The 22,386-nt window shown below is 37.2% G+C and overlaps 1 protein-coding gene across 4 annotated transcripts in view; it reads right to left on the reverse strand.

Annotated features, from left to right (window-relative positions):
- Window positions 1-22,386, reverse strand: part of ERCC6L2 (ERCC excision repair 6 like 2) — a 130,823-nt gene that overhangs the window by 19,794 nt on the left and 88,643 nt on the right. For 3 of the 4 annotated variants that reach the window (XM_066368331.1, XM_066368333.1, XM_066368334.1), the window contains 3 exons: window positions 19,907-19,987; window positions 17,501-18,662; window positions 11,961-12,115 (listed from right to left, as the gene is read on the reverse strand). In XM_066368331.1, coding sequence (XP_066224428.1) covers window positions 11,961-12,115; window positions 17,501-18,662; window positions 19,907-19,987 — 1,398 coding nt within the window. The remainder of the gene's footprint in view (window positions 1-11,960; window positions 12,116-17,500; window positions 18,663-19,906; window positions 19,988-22,386) is intronic. The other variant, XM_066368332.1, reaches the window with a different exon arrangement.

Here is a 22,386-nt window from a genome sequence, read left to right on the forward strand (position 1 = left end):
AAGACTACTTGAAGGTTTTATACCAGTGTTTTCAACCACTAGTCTGCAGACCATTGCCAATCTGCCAGAAATTTTGTGCTGGTCCGCGAAAGAGTTAACCCCCCTGCTGTTGAATGAAGATTATAAAGTCTACACTCATTGGATCTATAATCTTCACACAACAGCAGGTGGTTAACTTTCCTGGATCACAAGAAATTTCCGGCGGACCATCACCAGGACCAGCGGTTGAAAAAGACTGTCCTATACTAGATAACACTTGTTATATAAAAAGCTCACAAAAGGGTGGTGCTGAGGAAAAAAAATTTTAAGTTCTTTTTGGCATCAGAAGAACCTTTATGGGGAAGGTGTCACAGTGATGGTGGCAGATACAAGTTTTCAATATTTTAATTTTCACTTGAAAGCATGAAGTTTATCATTGGCAACAAGTACTGTCTGTTGTTTTTCCTGAAGTGACATACTAAGTTCATTTTAAAGAACATATCTACCAAATACACAAGTTTAAATAACCATAGCTAATCAGTTTTTCTTTTAAGTACAAATGATGCTCCTCAAAAAGTGGCTAGGTCAGTTTGCAGTTCAACTGTATAACTGCTTCTGGGCCATTCATGTGGGCAGCACCATTTAAAAAATTTTTTTTTTTTTTTAACAGAGACAGAGAGAGTCAGAAAGACGGATAGACAGGGACAGACAGACAGGAATGGAGAGATGAGAAGCATCAATCATTAGTTTTTCGTTGCGCATTGCGACACCTTAGTTGTTCATTGATTGCTTTCTCATATGTGCCTTGACCACAGGCCTTCAGCAGACCGAGTAACCCCTTGCTCGAGCCAGTGACCTTGGGTCCAAGCTGGTGAACTTTTGCTCAAACCAGATGAGCCCACGCTCAAGCTGGTGACCTCGGGGTCTTGAACCTGGGTCCTCAGCATCCCAGTCTGATGCTCTATCCACTGCGCCACCGCCTGGTCAGGTGGCAGTGCCATTTTTAACAATAAAAGTGAGCAAAACCAGAAAATACAGATTTTACAAACTCATTTGCCCAACAACACCTCTTACAAATGAACTGAAATTTAATTCTGATAGTCACTTGACTAAAAGATGACTGAAACTTTTAAAATAAAACATCAATTTACCAACAATCTTGCAGTAAAAGTTGTGAGAACTGACTCTGGTTATGTTAAAATGAGTATTATCTCCATCAGGAAATTTGCAAAAATGTTACAAACTCCATATTAGATCAAGGACCAACCACAGTTCAGATATATTTACCTGCCAAAAGCCAATCCACCACAGAAGAATTCATGCTTATACCAATAAATTAGAGTAATTTTTCACATTTTTACTTAACAAATCTCTTTGGGAGGCTTTATTCAGTATTTACTGAAAATTCAATTAAAATCAATAGGTCCTGGGAATAAAAGATAGAATAAAATGTAGTTCCTAATGTGGAAGAGTTTCAGTCTCATCAGGGAAATGCTCTCTGGTATTGTTGATGACCTATCAACAGATTCTGCCTTCCTGTTTGTTGTCTGAACAAAACCGGGGTTCTCTTAGAAAAGTGCTCAGGGAAGGTGGATTGCTCTCTGTTTCTATGGGATAAATTGAGATTAGTCAAGCCAATAATGTTCTGCCAGAAAGATTTTCCTTCCAATAAAAAGAGAAATAAATATATGAAGTGAACTACACCTTCCTGGCTTTGGATCTATTTGCATCAGGAAATAAGTTCTTAAGATACAAATTGTCACCTTCCAGCCCAAGGCAAAGAACTTTGTGACTGACTAAAAGTTATCTTACTAAGAACAGAGGGGGAAGAAAATGAAAGAGCCCGAACCCCTATGATGTTATTGGAATATAGCACCAACACTGGAAATACCTTCCTCCAGACTTGCTGATATTTTAGTTAATGACCTATTGTAGGCTGCTTTTAGGTGGTTATTCTATTCCCTATTGCTAAAGACATCCTGTATACATATATACACTATCATTTAATACAATGTGATAAGTGCTATACAGATACACATACACATATAAATAAAAATGAAGATGAAGATGGCATTTACACTGCTCTGGAGAAGCCTTAAGGGAAAGCTGTCACAGATGACACAAGGGATAGGAGTTCAAGGCAGACACAGGTGAAACAAAATTTTAAATAAGGGAACCATAGAAGCAAAGGTATGGGAGGAGAAAAGAAGCCCATGCATGCCTGAGACTGGTTCATGAGTTGAAGACTGGGTGGGACTCTCCCTGGTGTCCCGCACAGTGCCTGGCACACAATGTAAGAACCCTGAATAATGAGACTGAGAAGCAGGCTGGACCAAACTGCAATAGGTCTGTGTGCCATGGGAAGGAAACATAAGACACTTCACAGAACTGTGGAGAACAGAAAATTAAGCTTCACAGTGACTGCTAGATTTATCCGTGCCCAATGAGGAAGGCTCACAATGTCATTTATGACCTATTGTAGGCTGCTTTTAGGTGGTTATTCTAATGATCTATACAGATCATTCCAACTCCATTCTCCATGTTCTCCTTTCTTGACTGGGCTTCCTATGATAGCACTTATGTTGCTCTAAAATGACTAATGTCTTTACTCACTTTAATATTAACTGGTAGACCCAAGAGTTGAGGAGCTTACTTGTGAAAATGGCTGTGGATAGTACTTCTGTGCAGGAATTACCCATAATAAACATTTTCTGAACTCCTGTGCTTCCTGTTGCTAAGTGGTAGTGTTTATAGAAGTGTATGCATGGTCCTGATCCTTCAGCAGCTTGTAACACGAACGGAGAGAGAGCAAATACATAAGAGGTAAGTAACAGTAACATAGTGCCGCCCATGTCTACAATGGTGACTGCTGGGAAGGGAACTGGACATGGAGAGATCACCAAAGATGGAGGCTTTATGGAGGAAGAGAACTTGAATTGGGTTCACCTGGAATGGAGGATCAGACAGCAGATGATATGGCTGGAGGTGCAGAATGAGTAAATTTATCGAAGACAGGAATGCCAAGCAAACGTGAGAACACGTCTCATTCAGATAAGAGGGGACTGTTTCCCCTGACTGATTAAATACATTCAGTGGTAGTTTTGAATAATGTCAAGTTATCTAAAGAGGATTCCCAGGAAAACTATGAAAGTTATTCATGGAAAAAATAATTTAACCTGACCTGTGGTAGCATAGTGGGTAAAGCATACAAGCTGGAATGTTGAGGTCACTGGTTTGAAACCCTGGGCTTGCCCAGTCAGGGCATCTATGGGAAGCAACTACTATGAGTTGATGTTCCTTGCTCCTCTCTACCTCCCTTCTCTTTCTCCTCTCTCTAAAAATCACTAATAAATAAAATCATTAAAAAAAACTACAAAAACAAAAAGATAATTTAAACCACTTAAAAATTCTCAGAACTTAGTTATAGGGTTCATTTTACCCTAAAACAAACTGAAAACTTATAAGTGTATTATAAAAGTATCAATTATATACAAGATACTATTTTAGGTCTCTGGGGTTATCAAAAGTGAATTCAAGGTATATCTTGCTCTTTCAAAGTCCAGACTTTATTAGAAAAGAAAATGTATACTTAAATAACTGTAATAAAATGTGGAAACCGTACTGTAGACTAGCAGGTCATATAAGGTACATCAGGTGAAGCAGAAGGAGTGTAGGAGTGAGGAGAGCTCACTCCCGCTTAGGAAGGAACGGAGGCAGGCTTTGTGGAAGAGATGCTGCATTGGAAGCAGGGTCCGAAAGGCAGACGGGGTCTGGAGATTTGGAGGATTAGAAAAGTAAGGCTATTCCTACAGAGAAAACATGTAAGGAAAGAGAAAAAGGTAAAATCTTCATGCCTTTGCTTGAATACCTTTGGCAGAGTAGATATTGCCAACAGTCTTGCTGAGTCCAGATAGAGTTTTCACTACCTAACAACATAGTTTTAAAAGAAAAGAATGCACTCAGTCCACCAGATTTTTTTTTTTAATTGCTAAAGTGAAGGTAATTCTTGAAAAATTAGACTGACTTGTCATATTGGAAAAGTAAAAGGGAGTTTTTAAAAAAGTAAAACCTTCCAAACAAAATAGAAACCAAAGGAAATCAGGAAATGCCTAAGAGAAGACAGAGATTGAGAATATAGGAATTTAAATGAACTGCCTCTGTACAGCCTAACAGGAGCCATTTGCCCTCTTATTTTTAAAAACCAGTAAAATAAGTTGTTTGCATTAAGTAGTCTCCAAAAGTCCTTCAAATTCTAAAATATTATGATTCCCTAGCCTTATAACTTTGCTTATTAATCCCATAAAAATTCAGAATTCATATGTGTGGAGCAGAATTCTCAGATGACAGGGCCATAGGTGTCTCCATTAAGTGGCCATGCCCAATTGATACAATGGTTTTCATGGTGGGATAAAATATAATTGGAAAAGGGCTAAATGCTTGACATTCTTTAAGTCATCTTTAAGTAGATGGAGTCGATTAGAGTTCAATGAGGCCTTATATCTTTAAGCTTCTTTATTGTTACTTAGAAGGCATTATTTGAAAAAAACCCCCAGTATTTTCTTTTAACTATTTAGAATCTCCCAGCTATTCTAAACAGAGAACTTGTTCAAAGAAGCCATTTCTATCTTGTATGCAATTGGAACAATGAGTAGTTAGAAGAGTTAGAATCAAACTATAACCTATAATAAGCAAAGATTATTTTTGTCATTCCGGTCCATTTCCAAATTAGTTTATAATTTCCTAAAATTAAATTCTTTTTCTATTGTATTCTTCATGACAAATCAGCCATAATTCAAGGCAGGTCGTCCTCATCCATAAAATTAGAGGACTGGGCTAGATATATTTATGGTATTCTAGCATATCTTATTATGGATACTATTAACAACAGAAATAATAACAGGCCATTGTAGAGATTAACAGAGGGAGTTTCACTAATCACCTCTGCTGATAATCAATAATGATAATTACAATAATAGAAATTGACATTATGAGTTTTTCTTATGCTTTTCTTTCAAGAAGTTAAATGTGTTATGTACACATCAGTCATATTACTCCAGTAACCCTGGTAACATCACTGTGAGGAAGGATGCCACCGCTTCTCACAGTCACATGCTAGGAGGGGAACAAGCATATATGTTTATGGTTAACACTAGATTCTCCTTCCTCTGACAAGGTAAAGGGTATTCTTCACAAATGACAAACTATCTTTCTGAATTGATTCTAGTTCTATAGATAGAAACACAAAAGCCTTTCTTTAGGCCAACACTAGTCACATAATTTCATACATACAGAATGGGCAAGAGTTCACAGTTGTGAGTATGAAAATATAGAGTTTATTCTTGTATTATTATTAATTATTGTATTATTTTCCATATAAATTGTAAATCTATTCTCACTCCACCCTGTATATATACACAACTTAAAAAACCTTGATCTTTACTAGAATTACTTGAAAAGCTAACTTCCTGATACAAACACCATAAAATCAACATCTAGTTTCAGAAAGGAAAATGATAAGACCATGAAAAATCCCACCCAGCAAGAGTTAATTCCATTACATGCTGAAACCATAAACCTTACTTACTGGACTTACTTCATAAACCGGTCATTTATGAACAATTACTTTAAACCATCATGCCATTCACTATCCTGAAAAATAGGATAATGGAATGCTATATCTCCCCAAAGTCTGCTCATTGTAAACAGTCCATCCCTCCTTGCTGACTAGGAAAGCTGTATAAACACACTGCAATCAAAGCCCCCATAGCTCACAGAAATCCTTTCTGTAAGTCATCTAGAAAATGCCACTTTAACACGAATACAAGAAAGAGAAGTTCTTACTAACACAATATTTTGTATTTACAGTATTCTGAACAGTGCTTAAACCTGCACTGGTAATATAAAGGCGCTCCCCCCACACCGCCCACCACCCCCAGGCTGACAGCGTGCTTAGTTTTCCCATTTACACCACACTGCAATAACATAAAGAAGGGTTTACTATTAATCCAGGTTTTACTACAAAGCGACCCGTTATTTCTCTGTCAAATACTGGTGAGAGTGCCAAGTGTCTGTCATCCAATTCAGGGGATTAAGTCTTCTTTTATAGTCTGATACTTGTACCAATTTATAAAAATACAGATATAGTTTCTTAGAGTTGGTCACAGTCTATATTTTGGCTTGGATTCAGGCAGCAGAGGTTGACTATGACAGCTGGCAGGAAACTAAGGGGAGAATACAACCTCCCCCTTTCAGTCACCACATCTCAGTTGCCATAGTGATTAATCCTTAATTGAATGCTGTCTTTGTACATTTCTTTTCAGAAAACTTTAAGTAAACTTAAGTTGAAAACATGCAGTTGATTGAAAAAATGAGGCACCACATCACAAACAGGTATAGCTAAATTTTGTGACATACTTACATATGGTAAAAGAACAAATGAACTCTAGTAAAGGTATTATCATCAGTTCCTTCAAATACTTGCAATATATTTTTTGATCTGAGCTTACCCCTAAATCACACAGGTTTTCCCTTATCAGACATCTCATTGGTTAAAATAATCTATCTTCAGAAATGGTTCTAAAATATTGAAGTACAATTTAAGGCAAAATGAGTTCTTATTTTATATTGTGTGAATAACTATATAACAAAGGTAAAATTAGAAATTTATTTTAGAAAAGATAAATTTTCATTCAAGACAGCTGTAGAAATTATTTATAAAAGTATGAACTATAAGAAACCAAAGATGGAAAAGACAAGTATATTATTAGGCCTTTTTCTTAATATGATATATTGTTGAATTTGAAAAGTAGGTTCATAGCTTTTGTCATTTTTGGTTATCAACAATTATATTAAAAGGGCCAAAAAACTCTGTAAGACCACAGAATTTGATCCAGAACTGTGATATATATTACCTCTCTTTTATAAGTTTCCCGTTTAGCATAGTCCTGTGCGATTTAGTTAAAGGCTTTAACTTAGACTTGATTATAGTATTCCTTGGAAAGTGAAATACTTGCGGATTATGATCAGTGCCAATTGTGTATTGCTGTCATACAGATAAATAGGATTTGTTTTCCTAGGAAGTTAAAAGATGCACATGTACATACATGTGCACAGACCACACACGACCACACACACACACACATACACACACACACACACACACACACACACACACACACACAATCTTTTCAAACATAAGTAAAGGTCTCGAAGAAAACTTTGGTGCCTGACCTGTGGTGGATCAGTGGATAAAGCATTTGATCTGGAATGCTGAGGTCGCCAGTTCAAAACCCTGGGCTTGCCAGGTCTCGGCACATATGAGAAGCAACTATGAATTGATGCTTCCCACTCCTCCCACCCATCCCTCATCTCTCTCTCTCTCCTCTAAAATCAATAAATAAAATCTTAAAAAGAAAAATTGAATGATTAAAAAATATCTTTGGTGACAGATATGAAGCACTCAGAATTCTCAGTAGTCAAGATTCTTGATGTGAGCCCCCGATGAAAGACACTGCACTGGAACTGGGAGGTCCGGGGATTTTTGGAGTCTTCAGAGGAAGAGGTTTACAATTTTTTCTAACACTGTGGCTGAGTCTCTTTTGTCTTCACCTTGCTTCATTTCCCTTCACCTTAGTTTATTCTCTTTTCTTGCCATAACTGTTTTTAGTTTTTTTCAAAACTGCAAGTTCATTATTGCCGTCCACCACCATACAAGTTGCAAAACTTCTCAGTGAGTGAGATGCATATCTTTAACCAATGTTTCAATGATTTATTCATTAAAAGTGTTGAAGTAATATTGACCAAATATGATGAAATCAAAGACTATAAACATTTTTTTCTTAGAAATTTTGTGAAATATCAATATATCATCTATGTGAAATATTTTTAAAAGTCTTTTCATAATCCTTAATTTAACCATCTCTACTAAGTTTTAGTAAAGAGAAAACTAACATTACCATCATTCTATCTCCCTGACATTTTTGAAGTAGTATTTAGTTTCCAGAAGAATTATAATGAGGAGAACCATGAATATTATGCAGAAAGATAATGCAAAAGGACTAGTCTGATGACACAGTGATGTCTCACTCATGTGAATGTCTGTCAGCAGCTATGGAGATATCTTAAATGAGAAGCAGTTATGTCAACAGATGAATCTAGAGAAAAAATAAATCTATAAGCTTTAAAGAAAAAATTACTAATAACTTTAATTCTAATATAGACTATCATAAATAAATAAAAATTATAAAGTACTGAGTAGCTTTCTATTTTCATGAGCAAAAACTTAACAGTCACATATAAAAATTTGGGGCCCTGGCCAGTTGGCTCAGTGGTAGAGCATCAGCCTGGCATGTGGATGCCCCAGGTTTGATTCTCAGTCAGGGCACACAGAAGAGGCAACCATCTCCACCCCTCCTTTTTTCCCTTCTCTCTCTCTTCTCCTCCCACAGCCATAGCTTGACTGGTTCAAATGTATTGGCCCTGGCACTAAGGATGGCTCCCTGGAGCCTCTGCCTCAGGCACTAAAAATAGCTCAGTTAGGAGGATGGCCCCAGATGGGCAGAGCATCAGCAGATGGATCACAGTTGGGGTGCATGTGGGAGTCTGTCTCTCTATCTCCTGTCCTCTCACTTGGAAAAAAAATATTTTGAAAAATATTCTAGCATGAACATTCTTGATTTTGTTTGTTTGTTTTAAGAGAGTCCAAAGCCCCAGATTCCCTAGTACCACCCATTCTTTTATTTGTAGTTAAGTTTGGTTGCGTATGACTTTATAGATTATTCCTTGGTGACTGCCCAGGGGATCAACAATTCCAGAGGGAACATCAGCCTCTTCAAGTGGTAGCAGTAACAACACTTGGTTATTTACTGAGTGCTTCTTTGTGTCAGCCAACTGTTCAGAGCATTTTACAGGTACTATTTGATTTAGGCTTTGTAAATACCTTCTGAGGCAAGAAGTATAATTATTTGTATTTTAAACACCAGGCACAGAGAAGGTAAGTAACTTTCTCATGGTCACACAGGAGTATGAGGTAGAGCTAGAATTCAAACTCTGACATTCTGAGTCAAGTCCATGCTGTGGGCTACTTATAACCATCAAAATTCCTTCTGCCTCTGGATGATTATAGAGTTCAATAAATTGAAGATGAGACTAATATTTCTTTTATTTAGTTACTTCCAATGAAACTAAAAGGAGAAAAGCATGAGATATATCTCAGGGGTTATATTTTTATGTCAAAAACAAAATAACTTTAGTCTTTGGCATTGGCGAAATACTAAAAACATCACAAATACGTATGATCACTATCTATTTTGAAAACTCTGATTTTCATATAACAACTAAGATCTTTTTTTAATGGTAAGTTTATAATACTGTCTTTGAGCGATTTTTGTATATAGTTAATATGTTACAACTTCCAAAATGTTAAAGTTCAGCTATATTATTAACCTGATGTATTAAATGGTATAGGTCAAACCTGATAGATTGAGTCTTTTTCTGTTGGAATGTCACTGCATCAAGAATTGATTTAAAGAAGTTGGCACTGAAATGAACATGTTTCCACAGACAGTACCTGGCCTGCAAACATTGGTGGCAGGAGTTGGACCTCCTGCTTGGTGAATATTTTACACCAATCACAATTTAGTCATGAAACAACAAATTTCTTCCCATTCCCTGAAAAAGGTCTACTAAGTTGGTCTACATGTGATGGGGGAGATACACAGCCTCAAAGGGCTTATGAGAAACCCCAGCGGACGTATACTCCTGTTTGTTTCCTGGTAAGAAATATCCCTCTTTAGAAATATCACTGTGAAGAACCAAGGTTTCTGATGAGACTGTGCTTTCTACTTGAAGAATGTTGTGGCAGAAGAAGGCTGAAAACTATTGGTATTGCCAATATAAAAATACAGAAACACCCTCCCCATCTGCCCCCCCCCCCACCAATTAAAGGCAAAGTGTATTTGCAGCATTTTCATTTTTACAACTTTCCTTGAGAAGGTTCCAAAGGGACTTTTTATTGCTTTCATGTCAAGGGGTGGTTTCTCAGGTCTGTTTGGGGAGAAATCATATGCCTATAAATTTCTTCTCTGAAAAATATTTAAATAAACTAGTGACTAATATCTAAATTATTTCATTAACATCTACTACAGAGGTTTAACAGGCTATCTTACTTTTTTTCCCAATTAAAATGTGTTTAGAAAAGGGCATTAAAAAAGAAAAGCTAATAGAATTGGCTGTCTTTTTAAAATATACTGATATGCTCTTCATTCTAATAAAGCACATTTCTGGCAAACCCAGCATATTTCTGCCTATCTTTTACAGATAGCTCCTAAAAGGTAGTTGAACTATAGAAATGCTGCCCATAGTGTTGGTTGAGACAGTACACTTCTAGATCGAGTGAGAATAAAAAAGCAGCATACTTGGGTCATGAAAGAATGTTTTCATGAGTTGTATTTTGGCACTGGGCCTTTGGATTACATTAAAGAATACTAAAAGCACGGCCTTTCAAAGTCCGTTGCTACATTTACTCTAAGGACATTCATTATAAGGCAACTTTCTGCTCACTAGAATGATTATTCAGTGGTGCTCATTTAAAACCCAAGTGACAAATTTCCTTCATGTGAAATGCTAGGAAAAACTTTTCTCCTCTTCAGAAGAGCTGGTATATTCCCCCGCTCCAGGACAACCATTTAGCCCAGTGTTTCTCAGCAGGGTGTTATGGCATTTTGGGCAAAACAGTTCTTGGCAAGTGGGATGTCCTCCTCTCCCCACCCCCTGCGCCCACAACAGCCATTTAGTATCCCTGGCCTCCAGACAGTAATGCCAGTCGGGCACTCAGTCATTGTGACCACCCAAACTGCCCACACACATTTCCAAATGCACCAGTTGGGAACTCACTAAATAAATTGTTTACTTCCTTTGTTTTGTCTACCAGGCAACTCAAACAAATTTTTACTTAAAAAAAAAAAGTCTGGGTAAGAACATTATGTCCTATATATTTGCACTCTAACTTTCTCCCACTCTTGAACTCCCAGTTTAATTTATATTTCCCTTGGTCCTGAATTTCATTTTCTATTCTGATTTTGTTAAAACAATCCAAACCCTTTGTCAAACCAGATGAGGTGCAAATAAATATAGCTAGTTTGACAGACATCTTCTTCCCTTCTTTCTTAAAAGTAATGTTAACTTGAAACAAAGTACAGTTTTATGTAGAATAGTATGTATTTTTAACTCCTATACATAAAGTGGTAGAACTACTTCTCAGACACTTAGTTCTTAGGAATTAATAAAGGATAATAAGACAAAGAAAAGAAAATATTTTTAAAAAACCTTTGATGAAAGTGACTGTGTGTAAAAAAAAAATCACATTTATATAAAGCCTTATTTCTATATACAGGAAATTTAAATGAGAAGAGCCCATAGGAAGTATTTATCACTTTTTTTATTTTTTGCAGAGAGAGGAAGGGAGAGAGAGACAGAGAGACAGGAACATCGAGCTGCTACTTATGTGCCCTGACTGAAGATCCAAATGGCAATCTCTGTGCTTCGGGACAACACTCCACTAACCTATCTGGCCAGGGCTTTATTACTTTTAACATTATAAAATATTTTTTGCTAAAAACATTAATTCTATATTAAGCTAGTTTTTGCATGTCTTCATTTTAGATGAAAAATTTAAAGGACATGTCATTTTGGTTTTAATTTAATTGCATGATTCCTTTAGATTCTTTATGTTTGGCAAACTTTTATTGAGAAAAACTATTAAGCAACTCAATATTATTAGACATTTAGATATTGATTTTTCTTTTACTATAAAACATCTTCAGTGACTACAGTGCCCCAAATAATGTTTTTTTACACTTACTTGTATGCCACTTATAATCTTAGCAGAAACTTTTAAAGGGGTCCTTAAAGAAAATCATAGTAAGTAACTTCTGTGTAAATGAGATAAAACTAAAGATGATATTGCCCTGTATTCTTCTTACCTTAGAAGTGCAAACAGCTATGTTAGCAGGAAGCTGGGAAAACTGCTTCAATTCAAACACATCACGTGCTGCCCACCGGCTCAAACGGTTTTCAGCTTTGCTTGATCCAATCACATTCTGGTTTGAGTGAATGTAAGCCACTTCCTGAACACCATCTAGGAGGTAATTGATGCTTGTTAAGTGATGGTTCATTAGGAAGAAATAGGGTTCCATGTGTACTTTAAAAATTAACAGCAATACACTAAAAAAGTCATGCTTGTTTTGTTTTTAATCTTCAAGAAGAACATTCACTTTGTCTTTTAACATATATTTTTTAAAAAAATTAAAAAGAGAAAGAGTTCGAACATGTTGGTCTAGGTTAACTTAGAAAGGACTTTTCTCTCTTATCAGTATTAGAATGTCTAAAATTAGGTAACAATTTTTAGACTTAAACCTGAACTGAATTTTGGCTAACAGAACAGTCATGATGGAGGGTCATTTCTATAAATTTGTTGTTCCAGTTGATTTAAAAAATTGTTTACTAATGTGAAGAGCAGTGCTAAGCTCACCTACTTCTTTAAACACACACTTGATCACGGTGATGAAGTGGGAGCCGGGGGTTTACGGCCAGGGAGTTTTGTTTGGTTGGCTTTGTTCCGTTTTACTGTTTGTCTTCCGTATTTTTTGTACATATGCCCAGAGAATGTCAAGATTAGAAGCTTTTTAGGAATGAAAAAATTAACTTACAGCTTTTATCTGAAAGAAATTTAGAAAATGGCTACATTTTTTATTGCTTTGCTTCTAGGCACCTATAATTTATTTTTAAACTTGGTCATAAAAGAGAAGGCTAGAACTAAGGTCTGCAAAAGCTCTCTCAAACAGCTCTGGCAATGAACCTCGATTACGACCTTCCGCACTTGCGCCGTTTCAGACCTGAACCTCGCTCAAGCAGAATGGCCAGTCACGCGAAAATAAGATGTTAAATAAGACGACTTAAGAGCAACTAAGACAATATCCTCCTTAGATTTCAAGGCAACAGTGAGTATGTATGGCAGCAGTTTAAAACCTTCAAAGGAGTCTTCTGGAAGAAAATTTACTTGGACTTTTCACTTTTGATCATACATTTTATGCCTTATGTAAAATAGCATTAGTTCCACACTACTGATACTTTTGGACAGTAAAAAACAAACACTCAGCCGATTAAAAAAAATAGTTTATGCAATAATTCCTCAAACCTAATATGTAGTCGTAGCACACAAACCAAAGGCTACTCCAGCACTTTGTTTCAAGGGTATCAAAATATATATAATCATGGACTTTTAAATGAGACTGCTAACAACTGCAGGAGAAAGCTTGGCTTGCAAATAAGTTAATCACAGTGATTAAGGTTTCTATATCCTTGTACTCTTGCTTATATACCAGCTTCTTTCATACAGTTTTTTGGGAATGAGTCAGACACTTTTGAACTAACTCTTAAAATCACTAAATAGAGTCTTAGCAGATGGTGGTGGCAGGGAAAGCAGTTCTTCATCTCTCTGAATCCCTACTGGGAATAGACAGCAACTAGAGAGCAAAACCAAAGCCATGGACAGCACGTACAGCAAAAACAGATGATATGATAGACCCATGAGCCCTAAAGTGGCAGCAAGTGGGGCAAACCCAGCAATAGCTACACACTCTGCACGGCATCGGGGCCTGAGCAAAGGAAGAAGGAAGCAGCAGAATGGCATCTGATAGATCTGAGAACAGGAGACCCCAAAACAGCCCACAGGTCTTCACTGGGAAGCACAATGAGCCGGCTGGAGGTAGCAGATGAGTCTGGGAGGGTGCGCCACCCTCTGGGGCTGAGCTGAGCAGGTAGGTGCATGGGACTGAGGAAGAAAGCCCGAGGGGCTGGAGCAGGGTAGCACTTAGGAACTTCCCAAACTGGCCAACCAGGGCTCCCAGGTCAGGGCCACAGAACAGGAAAAACTGTTGAGAGGGAGTAAAAATGCACAGGACAGGAAGAACAGAAATGAGGAAAAAGACAGTCTAGAGCAAAGCAGGGGAGAGAGATAGGGACAGGAAATCACACCAGTTTTAAACACTATACAAAAACCACAGATATGAATCTTTGTAAATTTACAGAAGAAATTTCTTAAACTCCGCCTCATTTAAAAAATTCAGGGAAAATATTACTATAAAAATAAGCAGAAGGTCAAATCTCATAAAATTATAAAAGAGAATAAGCAGTAGCAGAACTTATCTCTACAATAAAACATGCCAGATATATGTGCTCTCAACACAGATTAAAATCATAACTGATCTCAAAATGAGGTAAAAGCCTTTAAGAAAATGATAAAACACAGAAAACAACAACATAAATCAGAACTAAAATAACTTAAAAATGAGTGGCACAACACAGAAAAAACTTAGATATTTTAAAAAATTATTTCAGAAATGAAGACTAAACTATAAGAAAGATAAGATGGGCCCTGGCCAGTTGGCTCAGTGGTAGAGCGTCAGCCTGGTGTGCAGGAGTCCCAGGTTCGATTCCCTGCCAGGGCACACAGGAGAAGTGCCCATCTGCTTCTCCACCCCTCCCCCTCTCCTTCCTCTCTGTCTCTCTCTTCCCTTCCCACAGCCAAGGCTCCATTGGAGCAAAGTTGGCCCGGGCGCTGAGGATGGCTCCATGGCCTCTGCCTCAGGCACTAGAATGGCCCTGGTTGCAACAGAGCAACGCTCCAGATGGGCAGAGCATCGCCCCCTGGTGGGCATGCTGGGTGGATCCTGGTCGGGCACATGCAGGAGTCTGTCTGACTGCCTCCTCGTTTCCAACTTCAGAAAAATACAAAAAAAAAAAAAAAAAAAAAAAGAAGGATAAGATGGAATGAACACAATAGATAATGCTTAAGAGAAACAGAAGAAAATTTTTTAAAAGCAAAAAGAAATGAAAAAGATATAAAAAAGAATTTGAGAGAATGTGACAAATTCTGGGGACAGGTAAAGAAGATTGAACATTTGAAAAACAGGAGTCCCTGAAGAAGAAAGTCAAAGCAAAGAAATAGAACAAGTAACTAAAAACACTAGTACAACAAAATTTCCCTAAAATAAAAACCAAGTTGAAACTACACTATGAGAATACTGACCCAGAATAACCAAAACTGCTATGGATTAAACGTTTGTCTCCCCAGCCCCCAAATCCATCTCAAAGTCCTAATCCCTGGGGTGATGGTACTTGCAGTTGGACCTTTGGGAAATCATTAGGTCATGAGGGTGGGGCCAAAATGAATGGGATTAGTGCTTTTATAAGAAGAGACAGGAGAGATGATTTTTCTCTCCACCATATGAGTGCACAGCAAGAAGGGGGCCATCTGTAAACTAGGAAAAGGACCCTGACTGAGACTCTTGGCCTCTAGAATTGTGAGAAGTAAATGTTAAGCCACTCAGTCTATGATAAATTTGTTACAGCAGCCTGAGTTGATTAAGACAAATACCAAAACAGAACATAGTAAAGCTAAGACAAAAATAGAAAGGTGTTTTTCTTTGAGCACCTAGGAAAACAAATAAACAGACACATAACACGATACTTCCTGCCAGAAGAAAATAAAGCTACATATTTAAAATACTTAACATGTGAGCCAAGGATTTTATATCTAGCAAAAATGACCTTTAGTATAATGGGTACAAACTGTCATCAACAAAAATCTCAGGGAATGTTATTCTCATGAGCACTTCCTGAGAATCTGCTAAAAATAAGCTTCAGAAAACCAAAATGACTTGAGAAACATTGATATAAGGAGGAATGGGGAGCATTAAATTTATAGTTACTAGCAAACCAAGAATAAATTAAGTCTAAGAGGAGAGATTATATAATGCAATGTCTGTATATCCTGATACTGTAAACATAGTATGTCCATTTAAAATATAGGAAGAAATGGAAGAGCATGTTTCCAGGAATCACAGTTGTAATATTGGTATTTTTACTTTTATGACTTTTATATAATATGAGATAAAACAAATGAGTAATTATGGGACATGACAATTAAATCATTCCTTATATGCTTAAGAACCAGAATTAACATTATAGAGGAAATGGTATATAAATGCAATTTAGAAGAGGTTTAGTAAAAGCTCTATAGTCTCCAATTATCAATATAAATATAGAAGTATCAAAATAATCTCATGAAGTATTTAATCATCATATATAAAATATAAAAATTAGGGGATATTTTACAGCTTCATATTCATTTTGAAATATCCCCTAATTTTTGTGAGTAGATATAAAAGTAAATATATACATATATATGCACATATAAATATATACATATGTATATAAATGCGTGTGTGTGTGTGTGTGTGTGTGTGTATATATATATAATCTGTCTGCTGAAAAGGCCCAGAAATAATAACCAAGCTATTGGTAGCAATGATCATTCCTACTGATAGACTGTGATCTTTTCTCACTAAAAGAAACCAATACTTCTTATTAGGGGTAGAAAAACGTATGAGATGATATTGGAACATTTTGTAATATCAGATAGCAATCTAAAATGACAAGCATCATGTTAAAGGGTCTCAGGAACCAAAATGCTCATGTCCAAAGACTACCACTGTCCCAAGATCACAGAGTTGAGCTTCAATAATGATACCAGTTGCAAAATGGACTGACCCCATTAAATGTGTTTAAACCAATTAATTCATAATAATTTTTAGAAAGTTCATTCCCTCCAGGATGACAGGGGATCAGTTTATTATACTAAAAACTAGTAAGGAAAGAATTAAATATTTTCCCTGTCTTCTCTATGTGAACTATATATACCATTGGGTAAGTAACAACATATGAAAGTATATCCTTACAGAAGCATTATAACTAACAAGTAAAACGGAAATAAAAGAAGTAGAAAATATTTTGCTACTCTGAATGAATAAATAGTTATAGGCATTAAGCATCAATGGCCAAGATAGTAGAGATCAGCAAACATCTTGTGCTTCCCAGTCCTGCCAAACACTGATTTTGTCTTATCAAAGGGACTGAGCCTGAGTCTGGTACAGTCTTAGATACCTCTCATTTGCAGGAAATAGAGGCACCAAGAGAACACAATGAGCAAAATTCAAATTGGGGAAAACTCTATAGATGGCCCAGGTGAATCAACAGATAAATCATAAGGAAATGGAAGGGGTGAAGGAAGAATACTATAGAATAAAAGAGACTATATAAAATTTTTTTTAAAAAATGAGACCAAACTATATCTAGGGATAGACATCTGTACGATAAAATCATAAAAATGCAAAAAAGTAATTCTATAAAAGTTAGAATAATTAGTTTTTATGGGAGTGGAGGAGGTGTGATTCAGATGGAGCACACATAAGGGTCCTTGGAGGAATGACGTGGTTCTCTATCTTGATCCCGGTGGTCTTCTCTTGTCCTGCCACCCACCCAGTTCCTCATCTGTGCTTCCATGTAGCATCTTGATTGTAGAGAGCTACTTGACAAGCTAATTTAAGAATCTCTTACAGAACTAATTGATTTCACAAAACAAATACATAAGAAAAAGTTTTCAGAAAACATTGGCAGTTACCTAGAAATTTATCCATTGATTCGTACATCTTCTCTTGACTAACAACGCTCTCATTTGAAAATTTCATTGGTTTTCTTGGTACAAAAGTGCTATTATGGTGAGACAGCTTTGAAGAGAAACTAATTCTACCTTTTACAGTGTTTGGTCCATGCCTCTGTTTAGAGTAACTGACATGGCTCACAGAAAAATCGTCATCTGAGGATGAGAAATCAGGAGGCCAAGAATGACAATCTTTATCTGTTGCATACTGTTGATTTGCTCTCTCCATTGTTTTAGGAAAAGTGTCACGTTTCTTTTTATTTTCCTTTTTTCTCTTAAAGCTGGAAGAACTAGTAGCTCTTTGTTTCCTTGTTTTTGAATTGGAGGGAATTTCAATGTCATCAGACTCATCACTAATATCACTACTACCTTTTCTTTTCATGATCGACTTCAGAGTCATGCTCTTATGACTTAATTGTTTTGAAATTAGTCCACTTCCTCTGACATCGGTCTTGCTATCATCACCATTATTTGTTATTTTTCCAGGATTTTCTGTTTCAGAATCTTCAGATCTATCCCTAGGTGGCTTAAATCTTACGCTATTTTTAGGGAATTTCTGGGCTGTATATTGTGTGGGAAAGATGACATCACTATCTTCTGACTCTGCGACATTCTGTAAAATACAATGGTGATCAGTTGTCATTTTAGATTTTTTCTCATCTTCAGACTCAGAAGAAATAGTCTGTTCTAAAATATTTTCACTTTTACCAAAAATACATTTTTCATATGGAGTTAGGATGTTAGCTAATTTCTGATGTTTTGAAGTAACAGGAGAGATTTGACTTTGCTGATAACCAACATCTTTGGTTTCCGCCGAAAGGCATGCAGGCTGCTCAACAGAACTTTCATCATCAGATGCAATATTTTCATCACTTTCTCCAACTGCTTTATGCTTTATCTCAAGCAATTTAGAGAAACCACACTGGAGTAAGGTAAGCTGTCCGGGGGTACTTGCAGCTTTACTGGAGTCAGATGCTTTGTTTTTAACAGACTTCAGCCTTGAGTTGTCCACCACTTCATCATCACTGAAATCACTGCAAAAACCACATGCTTCTTTCGCCAGTGGTTCTGAGGGTTGCTCTGGGCCTCTGTGCTCTTGTTCTTGACAGTCTGGCCCTCTAGGCTATAGAAGCAATGACACACGTTAGAAAATGTCAAGATAATGACATCAAATCTATTTGGGCAGATAATTTCTGTATTACATGGTATTTTGTAAAAGGACATTTAATAAACAAATGTAAAGGATTTACTATAATAGTCTGGTACACTCTTTTCTCTTTTCAAGTTGAATAAATTTTCAAAAAAAATAAAATTTCAACTAAAATACCACATGACCAAATTATTTGTAAGAAAAGGACAGAGCTGAGTAGTCAGCTGATAAGAGACAGGGATCCATTCTGGCCACAGAGTGAAGGCACACAACTCATTCTTTCCCCAGCCCAGCAGATGCCTCCTTAAGAAGGAAGCAAATGGGAGTTAACAAAGAAAAGAATCCGCCACTAGAAAATGGTTCTAATCGATTAAAAATAAAAATGTCAAATAGGGTTTTGACAACCAGATATAAAGAAAATATTGAAGATACTTTAAAACAAAATTAGCTACAAACTTAAATCCAGTATTTAATTTTTTTATATCAGTCAGAGCGAAATATAAGCTTCAGTTATCTAAAACTGAGGCTTTATTAGAAAAACTTTGGGAGAAGTATTATCTAGTAATACTTCTGCCAACACTTGTTATTCATGTATTGCTATAAATTTAGAAAAATACCCCATACTCCAAATCATTGGCCTACTATAAATTTATATAAAAGAAAAAGGAAAAAACCCAGCAATAACAAAAAAAGTATTCTATATATGCTTTTTACTTTTAAAAAGGTCCTTTGATAACAAAAACTGATTTTGTAGTATATGAGATGACAAACTATTAAAATGATTATAAGATCAAGGACTCAAAATAATATATCTACTTAAAGAGAATAATTTTGATGTTTGGATTTAATATTTTAAAATATATCTACATTCCTATTTTCCCATTTAATTTGTTGTATAGTAAAAACTATTTGTTTCGTTTGGATTGGTCAGCTATACAGTAAATTCCATTTTGGACTTACTGTTTGGTTTAGTTAAAATTCCAGTCTAGATAAAAATGCCTGGTGTATGCTCCTGAATGTGTTATTATGATAGAAAATGTTAAATTAGCCGTAATTATTAATTTTATTGACAGTCCTCTGACTTTGTGTCCGTGACTTTATTTTTAAAAGACTTTTTCTTTACACACTGAAAAATTTAGGAAAAAGGAAAGTAAACTTGAAACTGTCACAGTACATGATTTCTAGGGTTCTGGGCTATAGATTCAAACTGTGCTTACTGTTTCTGCTTTGCGTACTTGAGGTTCCTCTTTCAGCCACGTTGTAGCTGTCATGACCCCTGCTTCCACTTGGCCTTCTCTCTATAAAGAATGCAAATACTGTGTAAAATATGGGGTAAAAAAAACCCACATAAAAAATAGCAATGGTGGCCCTGGCCGGTTGGCTCAGTGGTAGAGTGTCGGCCTGGCATGCAGGAATCCCAGGTTCGATTCCCGGCCAGGGCACACAGGAGAAGCGCCCATCTGCTTCTCCACCCCTCCCCCTTCCTCTCTGTCTCTCTCTTCCCCTCCCGCAGCCGAGGCTCCATTGGAGCAAAGATGGCCCGGGCGCTGGGGATGGCTCCTTGGCCTCTGCCCCAGGCGCTAGAGTGGCTCTGGTCACAACAGAGTGACCCCCGGAGGGGCAGAGCATCGCCCCCTGGTGGGCGTGCCGGGTGGATCCCGGTCAGGCGCATGCGGGGAGTCTGTCTGTCTCTCCCCGTTTCCGGCTTCAGAAAAAAACAGGAAAAAAAAATAGCAATGGTATGCTAAAACTTTGAGTTAACAAAGAAAAACTGAGTGCAGCTTGCTTCAGTTCCCTTAATGTTATTTTTCAATTTGCTAATTAAGGAACTCACATAGTCTTTATATAATCTTTTAAAATACCCTTAATTCTTAGGTAGTTGAATAGCATAGCAAAAGCAGGCTGGGCCCATAAAGTACTCTTCTTGTTTTAAAGCTTTCTTTATCAGATAGAAAACTGTTTTTCAGACAACTCCATTAAAAGCTCTAGTAGGTGAGGCAGGGTGGAAAAATGATTTTATACAAAGTAATGATGCAACAATAACCATGTTTATACAATAATTATAGTGAGGACATGCTGTCTACATTTCAAATAGCACAGATTATGTTGAGTACTAGGAATATGACATTCTAGCCTACATTGTTAGTGTACTTACTGTTCATTTTTATTAAAATGATTATTGATTCCTTAGATATAGCAGACATAAATAATGAAAAGGTCCATTCTAATATGAAACTAAAAAGGTCTTAATCTTATAATAGGTTTGCTGCATCTTTTGGGAGAGTATTTATGCATTTAAAGCTTTTGGTATATCATTTAGCAGAAGTATTTACTTACCTAAACTCTAGAATATTAAATTTTCCTTCAAAAGGAATTTAATATATTTCTCTTTTAAAGCTTTGTTGATAGAACAAGGGGAAATAATACTACCCTGAGTTACATGTCCAACTTATGAATCCACAGACACACCAATGGCATGGTTCCAGTCACCTGGTATCCAGGGCAACAAGTGAGAACTTCCCTTTAGAGAATGATAAACAGTTCCTAAACTGCCATTTTTCTTCCACTACCTAGAGGCTATTACTGCAAAGGAGTAGGGAGCCTCTTTCCGAGGACCGCCTTTCATCTTTTCAATAGAAGCTACACGACTGGAACAGATCCAATGGGCAGAGGAAAGCTCTCAGGCAATCAGCACCCCTTTGTGATACATAAATGGCCACTACAGTCTTCTGTCATAGTGCAGCCCAGCACCTTGGAGTCATCATCAACTCCTTTCTTTTTCTCATGCCCTCTATCTGATCCATCACCGCTATCATCCTGGCGCAAATGACCATCATTTCTGGGCTGGATTACTGCATTACCTACTCCTACCTCACTTCTTGCTTCTACCCTTATGCTTCTACAGTCTAATTCTTAATAGTTAATCTAGATAACATGAACAAGCCTATATAATTCTTCTGTTCAGAACCCTCTAATTGCTTTTTTCCCCCTCAAAGTCAAAGTTCCTGTATGACCCGCTTCCTATCATCTTTCTGGCACCATCTCTTACTTCACGCCAGCCACTCTGCCCCTTCCATTCGGAAGTCATGCTGCCCATTCCCTGCTCTCAGGGCTTTGGCATTTGTTCCTCTGTCTACATCACATTCCTCCCTAGTCTCTTCAAAGGGTCAAATGCAACCTGGCAGTGAGCTTCTCCTTGGCTGCTCCACTTAAAATGTAAATGTTTTTCCTAAACAGTTTCCCTATTTCTCTTCCTGCTCTCATTTTTAAAAAATGGGTTCTCTTATATTATTTTAAAAATTTTTAAATTTTTTTTAATTTTTCTGAAGCTGGAAATGGGGAGGCAGTCAGACAGACTCCCGCATGCGCCCGACCGGGATCCACCCGGCATGCCCACCAGGGGGCGATGCTCTGCCCATCTGGGGCATCGTTCTGCTGCAACCAGAGCCATTCTAGCGCCTGAGGCAGAGACCACAGAGCCATCTTCAGCGCCCGGGCCAACTTTGCTCCAATGGAGCCTTGGCCGCGGGAGGAGAAGAGAGAGACAGAGAAGAAGGAGAGGGGGAGGGGTGGAGAAGCAGATGGGTGCTTCTCCTGTGTGCCCTGGCAGGGAATCGAACCCGGGACTCCTGCACGCCAGGCCGACGCTCTACCACTGAGCCAACCGGCCAGGGCCTATTTTAAATTTTTATTTATT

This window comes from Saccopteryx leptura, chromosome 2 (assembly GCF_036850995.1).
Source record: "Saccopteryx leptura isolate mSacLep1 chromosome 2, mSacLep1_pri_phased_curated, whole genome shotgun sequence".
In the NCBI taxonomy this organism is placed as follows: Eukaryota; Metazoa; Chordata; class Mammalia; order Chiroptera; family Emballonuridae; genus Saccopteryx; species Saccopteryx leptura.